The sequence below is a fragment of the Populus euphratica genome, unplaced genomic scaffold, assembly GCF_000495115.2.
Source record: "Populus euphratica unplaced genomic scaffold, PopEup_1.0 scaffold841.1, whole genome shotgun sequence".
Classification (NCBI taxonomy): domain Eukaryota; kingdom Viridiplantae; phylum Streptophyta; class Magnoliopsida; order Malpighiales; family Salicaceae; genus Populus; species Populus euphratica.
The window spans coordinates 41,269-50,838 of NW_011500709.1; the positions used below are offsets into that span (position 1 = coordinate 41,269).

The 9,570-nt window shown below is 33.4% G+C and overlaps 1 protein-coding gene across 1 annotated transcript; it reads left to right on the forward strand.

The window, feature by feature from the left end:
- Window positions 1–5,211: 5,211 nt before the first annotated feature.
- Window positions 5,212–5,838, forward strand: LOC105116088 (uncharacterized). Its single transcript, XM_011013270.1, has 2 exons — window positions 5,212–5,445; window positions 5,605–5,838. Exons 1-2 carry the CDS (start codon window positions 5,212–5,214, stop codon window positions 5,836–5,838), a joined length of 468 nt encoding a protein of 155 aa, XP_011011572.1.
- Window positions 5,839–9,570: the final 3,732 nt, after the last annotated feature.

A 9,570-nucleotide genomic window follows, 5' to 3' on the forward strand; every position in this document is an offset into this window, starting at 1 on the left:
TTAGAGGTGCATGTCTAGCTTTTTTCAGAAATTGTTTCCTGCTGGTCTTGGTTGGTGTTTAGCTGTGAGTCACATTGTTCCGAGTGTGTAAAATATACATGTACCTATAAATATATCTTTTCTTACCCCCTTGCTTTCTTGAAGTGATTTTTTTTTTTTTTTTGCCTTTTAGATGTGGTTTCCTATCTGCTTTGATTGTTGGCTGTGGGAGCTGAAGTTTTATGTTCTGCAATAGCTGCGGAGGTTGTTTGGGTGCTTCTGTCATTAGCTCAGCTCACATCTTCTCTTCTTCTTCTTCTTCTTCTTCTTCATTTTTTTTTTTGTGCTTTGATGTACTGCCCTTTTCTTCTTTATTTGCTGTTAATGCTTGATAAGTTATCTGCTGGTTTAGCCTCTTAAATGTGGTTTCCTATCTCTTTTTATTATAGGCAGGAGGGGCTGAATTTTTCTCTTTTCGGACAGCTTTGGAGGTTGCTTGGGTGCTTCTATAATTAACTCAGCTCGCTTCCTCTTTTCTACTATGTTTTTGTTTTTTTTTGGCTTTGAGGTACTGCCCTTATCTACTTTCATTCTTTCGCTTGCCCTGTTTGATTTAGATGACTGCCGTGTTTGCCATTTTGCCATTTTAGATTGGCTAATAGGTTTCCTGCTATAGCATAATTACTGCACCTTTCTCTTGCGTGATTACTTGATAAATGATATACTGCTTTACGCTATTTTGTTGTCAGATGCTTTTGCGTTTGACTTGGCTATTTTTCCTAAATCATTTAATGTTTTTTTTTTTTTAAGGATCCTGCACTTCTCACTTTCCTCTAGCGTGCTTGGCTAATAAATTCACAGCTGGATTAAGCTGTGTTGTTGAAAGAATTTTTTGCATTTAACATGGGTCTTTTTCCTAAATTGTTTACTGTCTCTTTGAATTTTATTTCTTTAGTCAAGGATCCTGCACTTCTCACCTTTCTCCTGTGCGTTTTTGTTGATTAAACTATGGTTGGATTATGCTTCGTTGTGGGCAGAGGCTTTTAAGTTTAACTTTGTTCTTTCCTTGATTGTTTGGTTTACCCCCTTTTTTTTAATCAAGGATACTCCGCTACTTTCTTCTATGGAAAATCTCCAGCACCTTTTTCTTGCGTGTTTGGTTGATAAATTTGAAGCTTGCTTATGTTGTATTGTTAGCAGCAGCTATTACAAAGAACTTGGTTTAATTTCTTACATGGCTTGGTGCTTCTTTTGTGTTTTATTTTTTTGATGAAGGATCTTGCACTTCTTTGACACTATTGCATGCTTTTCCGAGATACATTTTGATCTTTCTATTCATGCTATTTGGATCATTTTTTTCTCTGGAATATGCTTGCCTTGTAAAATAAATGTTGTTACCTTGCCTTCAATACTGCCAGATTGAAGAGGCAGATGAGTTTTCCCTCTTCTTCTTTGGTTTTTTTCCTTTGAAATGTTGCCCTTTTCTTCTTTCATTATTGCCCTTGCGTTGTTTAAATTAAATGACTGTCGTGGTTTCAATGCTTCCATTTTAGATTTGCTAAAAGGGTTACTTCTATGTCAATGGTGATGCACCTATTTATTGTGGTTTTTTTGTGCTTTTATTCACAACTTTGTTGCAATGTGTTACTGACAACAGCTTTTGCAATGAACTTGGTTTTTTCCATTGCAGCAATTGGTGCTTCTTTTATTGTTATTTTTATTTTCTTCGAAGGATCCAATACTTTTTTCGTTATTTTTCATGATTTTCAGAGACAACATGTTCTCTCTTTTTCATGCTGGTCATTTTGGATTGGATGTATGCTTGCCCTTTAAAATTTATATGGTTACCTTGCTTTCAATGCTACCAGTTTTCATTGGGGGAGGGAATTTTTCTTTGTCGAAACTCTTTAGGCTTTCTCCTTAAAGATTCTGGTAGTTCATTTCAAAGATGGAATCAGCTTTGTGGCTCATTATATCTTTTAAAAACTGACTTGGTTGCTGCCTCATTGCATATTTGCAGAGGCACCTGTGCTTCTTTTGTTCTTTACTTTCATGCTCTTTTGCGATTGACTTGGTTTTTTTTTTAACATGTCGACTGCTGCTTCTTTACTGGTGTAATTGCTGAGGCTGTTTGCTTGCCATTGATTTATCTATTATGGGTGTTTTATTTGTGTGTGTATACATATATGCTTTGACAATTTTTTATTTAAAATGCCTCTAGTTATAACTCTTAGACCTTGCTTGCTGTCTCATTTGGAGGTTTTGCAGGGGTGCGTGGCATTGTATTCTTTCAAGCATCTTACAAGGCTCTTTTGGGTGGTTCCTTCTTCGGTTCTGCCCGCATTGCAATCAGCTTCTTTTCTTATGACAATATTAGGTGCTCACCCTTTCTTTCATTTTTATTTCTTTTTCGGTCTGACCTTTGGATTCATCCTCGCAGATTATGTAACCTGTGCAGCTTTTTAATTTTAAATTGGTCATTCTTATCTTAACATTTCGTGGCGTTATTAGGAACTCTAACCTTTTTTTGTGCGGCTCTCAGATACTTGCCATTACACTTTTGGTTATTAGCTTCAGCAATCTTTATATTTTGTGGTTGTTACTCATATCCTTATTTGTTTTGTTCAGCTCATTGTCGCACCTATATTTTTCTCAATTTCGGTGAAGGATCAATCAATAGATCATCTAGGCCCATGAATAAATTTTGTTATCTTGTTCCTACATAAAGATTTTTTTCCACCATTTAATTATACAGCTTTTTCTTATTGAAAGTCTTCACAATGACAAGTCGTCACCAACATCTTCAGCCTAGCTATGCCATTGAAACAAACCATTATCCTCCAGAAACTCTTGTTGGAATGTTTTATGCCCTTGACAACTCTTTCTGTTCTGACAACCCAACCTCTTCGAACACGCGAGTTACTCCTATACAAGTCTTTGGAAACCATGGCAGTAATGTTGGGTCCAGTTCTTTATCAACTTCTTTGGAGCTTACTCGAAACACCTGCTATCCTTGATATGCTTCTTGATCCTGATCATGGTCCCGAGTCCAAGAAATTTTGACATGATCTTAGAATTCAACGTTTGCTTTTACTTCAATGGGGGCTAAGATTGATCATGTTGTTAATTCCCAAATGGGATCATGTATGTGTCTTTAAAATAAGTGGCTACTGCCACCACCTCATGGGCTCAGTACTTTTGCCAATTGACAATCAACCATCAAGATTTGCACAATCCTACATCATTGACATTGAAAATGAAGTTAGCAATCGGCTTCATCCATTTAATTAGGATGACTCTCCATCGACTTTGAATGAGGATGTGGTTAACAGACTTATTACAATGCTTGATTCTTGCAACGAATTGGTTAGATTGTTGAGACAAGTTAGTCATAAGCTCAATGGAATTGATGGTCCTAATTTCAAGCTTCGGTTAGTTAGCAAAAGAGTTGGTGATTCAAGAGAATATGATGATCCTTCTGCCAATGGCATAGTTGGTTTGGTTGTCAAAGACTTTGGAGATTCTCAAGACTGATCGAGATATTATTGCTCAGAGTTTTTCATGCGGTTTGCAAAGAACATCAATAGTGCACCCAAAATTCATGTCTCTTCAATATTAATTTCTATTTCCTTATGGTGAAGATGGGTATCATAGTGCTGACATCACATTTGTAAACCAAGAACAACAACCGCGTGCAAAGCGTCAAAGGGTTACAATGAGAGCATGGCACGATTAACTCATTCATGAAAAGGATGGAGGCGATTGTACTCTGAGCAAGAGTGGTTGTCTGTGCCAACAATTTATGGTTAATGCATTTGTTAATGTTGAGCAGGAGCGGTTAATTTGATTATATTCATTCAAACCAAGATAATCTTAGGAGCGACGAAGGTTATGGAGGAATCCAAGAAGCTATTCTTAAACGGTTAATTTGATTATATTCATTCAAACCAAGATAATCTTAAGAGCGACGAAGCTTATGGAGGAATCCAAGAAGCTATTCTTAAAGGTAATAATAGCGGTTCAAGAACTGGGAAGGTTATCCTCCCATCTTCTTTGACTGGAAGCTCATGATACATGATAAGTAATTATCAAGATGCCATGACCATATACCGTTATTATAGCAATCCAGACCTGTTTATAACATTCACCTACAATGTCAATTGACCTGAGAGCAAGAGAGAGATTAAGAAAAAAAAAAGATTTATATAACAACTTGCTCAAATACATTTGCCATTGCAACATCAGGTTGTTTTCTCCGGAGATGATTCCCTCTCATCAATTCTTAGAAAACCAAGAATTAATAAAACAATGCTTACATATGGTTTAAACAGAACAGTAAAGATGTTGAAGCTTAGAGTCTTCATTATTCACAATTCCCTAATAAATATGTTTAGGATGCTGGGCAAAAGGAACGGGTAACCTAGGTAGGACACGTGGTTTATACCTTGATCGTGTTACATGTCTTCATCCTGCTGCCAGTGAATTGTATAATGTTAGGATGTTACTGATCCATGTTACAAGAGCAACAAGCTTTGAGGACCTACGTAGTCTTTCTAGGACAATCTATCCAACTTTTTAGCTTGCCTGTAAAGCTCTGGGCCTTCTAGGAGATGATAAAGAATGGAATGAGGTTTTTTCAGAGGTTATTGTAAAACATCGTCTTCACAACTAAGATAGCTATTTTTTAGCATAATTCTTTACTACGAGGTTGTTGATCCAAATGGTCTTCTTAATCAATTGTAGCGATCAATGTGTGATGATATCGAACACCAATTAAGAGTATGCCAAATATTTGTTTAACTGACGATGAGTTAATGAATTGCATGCACCATGAGCTTGAGTAACTCTTTAATGCTTTGGTGACATCTTAAAGATCATAAATTGTCGATGCCAAGTGGTGTTTTAATGGTCTATTGCCCATCTTTGGCACGTCTTAACTCATGTCAAAAGAGAGTTTACGATTTAGTTATGGAGTCCATTGCCCAAAACAAACAAAGCCTTCTATATGTTAATGACATGGTGGAACAGGAAAGAATTTTTTTGTGGCATGCAATAATTAATGATGTTAGATCAAAGGGTTTGATCGTTCTTATTGTTGCCTCATATGGGATTGCTTCTCTATTGCTTCCTGGTGGACATACAACCCATTCAAGATTTCAAATCCCTCTTGCCATAGATAAAAATCTAACAATCGAGAGTAAGATAAATACCCATCTTTCATGACTTATTGAGATGGCATCCCATACTGTACGGGATGATGAGGCTTTAATGAATAATCGATTCTCTTTTGAAGCATTGGATAGGTCATTATGTGATGTGCTGAAAGATGTCGGTGGAAGGTGCCCAGATGAACATTTCGGTGGGAAATCAATCTTGTTAAGTGGAGATTTTTGTCAGATTATTCTTGTTATCTCTGGTGGAACTAAGATGTTTTGGTTAGAAGTCCACGTGAACTGCAAGTCCAAGGTTTCAATGACCCAATTGCATCTATGGTTTCATGCATCTATCCTAACATTGAGCAACCTTAAGTTGATCCATCTTATTTCAAAGAAAGGGCGATCGATCGTTACACCCAAGAACATCATTGTTTCTGAGATCAATGATTTCATTTTTACTATCACACAGGGTCATCTGGAGATTTATCTCAACGCAAATTCTGTTGAAGCGCCTTTTGGTCATGGAAACAACACAGAATTATTATATCCAATTGAGTTTATAAATCAGCTTGAATTCAATGGTGTCCCTTCACACGCTCTTGCTTTGAAATTGGAGACACCAGTTATGTTGCTTGGGAACCTTAACCCAGCTGCAGGTCTATATAATGGAACAAGGCTCATCATCACAGAGCTTGCCAAATGAGTCATTAAGGCTCAAAGAATGACAGGAAACAACATGTGGGATAAAATCTTTACCTCAAGAATTATTTTCCCGGTTAATGATGCCAAATGCCTATTCACAATACTAAAAAAAAAAAAAAAAAGAAAAAAAAAAGACAATTTCCTTCAAGGATCTGCTATGCAATGACAATTAGCAAAAGCCAAAGACAATCATTAAAAATTGTTGGTGTCTTCTTAAAAGAACAAGCTTTTATGTATGGTTAGTTATATGTGGCGCTCTCAAGGGTTACATCCAAAAAGAGGTTGAATATCATATCTTGCGACAACGAAGGAAATCAATTCGATTGCGCCCAGAATGTTGTTTATAAGGATATCATAAGTGCACTTAGCTTGGACTAATTTTGCCTATTTCATTATGCTTTTTGTTTACTATTTTTATTATGATTTGTCATATTTTATTGCCTTCATAGATGAATCTTTGTACATTAATAATCTGTTTTTACCTTATAATACACTTGACATCTTTTCTGGTTGTGCAGATTGATTAAAATCCCTATGAAAAGCATTTAGAAGTATCACTTCTATTCATTGATCTGAGCTATAGGGTATGCCATGTTTGGGTGCCAAAATAAAATGAACAAACAACTAGCTTCAACTGTCTTTTCGTTGACATCTAGGTTATTATAACTTTACTACTTTATTTATTTATTTATTTTCCTTGATTTACGGTGGTTCCTAACATTAGATTACTACATTAATTTAACGGGCCTTATGTTATGAATAGAAGTGTAATAATCCATTTAGATTCCCATTAAATTATTTCAAACGTGCTAACTTTAATAAAACTTTTTAAAAAATCTCGATTCGGCATTCTCTTACCCTTTATTTATCGTTGGTTACATGGTCAGTTGATCATAAGTTTAGCCTGTATTAAACAAATGACCAACCTTTTAACAATTCATCCAATTCTATCTTCTTCTTCTTCTTCTTCTTTTTTTCACAATAAAAGGGTGCAATACAAGGATCATCCAAGGATAGGGATGCAACTTATTTTGGTTTGAACATAATTGAAAGTGATTTCGTTTGGTGAAAGGCTCTTGCACGTACAAGAATCGATATGCCAACATTGTAGCATGTTATTAAGTGATTATACACCTGGAATGTAACATTCCCGGTTCTAAAATTAAACACATTAATCATATAAGGAAAATTATGAGGAATTTTTTTAAAAAAAAAAAAACATAACAAGCAATTGTTGAAATTTCTACTGAAATTTAAGTAGAGTTTCTTCTATATTAAAAGATTTCAAATTATTAATAATTTATATTGCATGCACCTTAAACTCATTTCTCAACCATATTATCATCATTGTGAGTCTTAACAACAAATTATTCATAGGCACAAATATATTACATCATTTTTTCATTTTGTTTCCTTCTACACCATAAGTTGTTATACTTATTTACTCCCAACAATAAACATACAAAGTATTATTACATTTTAAGTCATATAATTTTTCAAGACAAAATACATTAATATTCATTCCGTTTCTAGATTATACAAACGAAGATTGGACCTAAAACAGTCCTCCTGGCATAAATGTAATGGTCCTGCAATTACATAATGTTTAAGGCAATTATGTTAAAAAAAAATATTAGAGAAAGGAAATCACACAATACATATACATATAAATATATACTTAAAGGTGCGCAATCGCAGTTTCTTAAAATTCTCATTAAAATTTTTTTTATTTTGTCTCCATTTATCATTCCTAAAATTATTCAATATTTTTATTTGTAATTATTATCAATCTTATTTTATCCTTTTTTTTTTAAATACCAATTGAGCCACCTCTTCCCAAATCTAGGGAGGGCAATGCCAATACTAATGACTTTCATTAATCTCATTTGTTGCCTCAATCAGGTCTAATTAATCAAATCCTTAAAAATATTGATATCAATATAACTTATTGATGCCATTAACTATTTTCAATCTGAAATAGTTAATTAGTATTTTATAAATACCTTAAGATATTTTTGAGAATGTCTATGTCAGAAACTCTACATCATTAGCTTTCACCTTAGAAAAACTAATCAAATTCCATGAGTTTGCTACTACCGATGTTAGCCGTTGATATCATTAATTTTTTTTAATTCAAATAGTTAATTGAATTTTGGTGGGGTTGTAGGCCTCGTATTTCAGACACTTGGCGCTGGGACAGCCAAGCCCTGGGTGCCTGCGCTTCAAGTGGGGCTGCATGCCATAATCTGCAGACATATGACGCTGGAGCTGCCCTGAGCGCTGGGGCCAAACCCACACATATGACTGCAGGCCCAAGCTAGCGAGTTTAGGGTTGTCCTAGGTACTAGGGCCAAACCCACATATATGGTTGCAGACCCAAGTAAGCGGGTCTTCAAGCCTTAGTCTTGGGTCCTGTGTTAGGACCCGATGCTATTAGGTCCAGTGTTAAGACGTACCGCGCATTAGTCCTAGTCAAAACCCATTTTGCTTGGATCTTGTGTAAGGATCCATGTCTCTTGAGTCCTTTGTTAAGACTCAAAGTTCTTGGGTCTTGGGTTTACTAATATAATTATTTATGTTATAAATATTATTATTTTTTATAATTTAAAGTATTCATCTAAAAAATATAATTGTTTGTGTTATAAATGTTATTATTTTTATTATAACTTAAAGTATTCATATAAAAAATAGTATAATTTGTGTTCAAAATATTATTATTTTTATTATAATTTAAATTCTTAATTTAAAAAATATTATTATTTATTTTATAAATATTATTATTTTTTATTATAATTCTCTTAGGTGTTCTAGACTTAGAACCAATTGGCCTTGGGTCCGCATATAAATATTATTATTTATATTATAAATATTAGTATTTTTATTATAACTCAAAGTATTCCTATAAAAATATTATAATTTTTTTTAGAATTATTATTATTATTATTATTATTATTATTATTATAACTCAAAGTATTCATATAAAACAAATATAATTATTTGTGTTATTTGGGTCTAGGTTTCTAAATATTATTATTTGTGTTATCATTATTTTTATTTTTATTATAATTAAAATTATTAATATAAAATTGTTACTAATTGTATTATAAATATTATTATTTTTATTATAATTAATATTATTTATAAAATAATTAATAAATTTAAAAAAATTATTATGAATATTGAAAAAAAACCTTAAATTTGATTTGAAGGGTAAAATTAAAAATTGTTGTTGTTATTGTTGTTGTTATCATTAATAATTTTTTTAAAAAAAAAATATTATCATTACTATTGAAGAAAAACTAAAAACAAATTAAAAAATATAAAAATTTGAGTAGATAAGTTAAATAGACTCGAAACTCTTGGATCCGACATTGTAGTTAAACCCAACACTTTTAGTCTTATATTTGTTTTTGATGTTTTTTATAAAAATAAAAAGTTAGCCCATTATAGGGTTGTCTTTTCATTAGGACGCATTTGGTGTTGAAATAATGGTTAAGGAGAAAATGGTCAATTCTAGTTTTGGTAGGGTTGAAGTGCCTATGATATAGACACCTAACGTTGTAGCTTGGAAACTCTAGATGTTAAGCCAAACCCGCTCGCGATACTTAGTGACACGACTAAAAGATTGATGTCTTCTCCCAAGTGCAGGAGTGTCGAAGTAATAAATAACCCGGAAAGACCGGGGTCGAACCACAAGGAGGTTAATTGTACAAATTATAAAAAACAATTATAA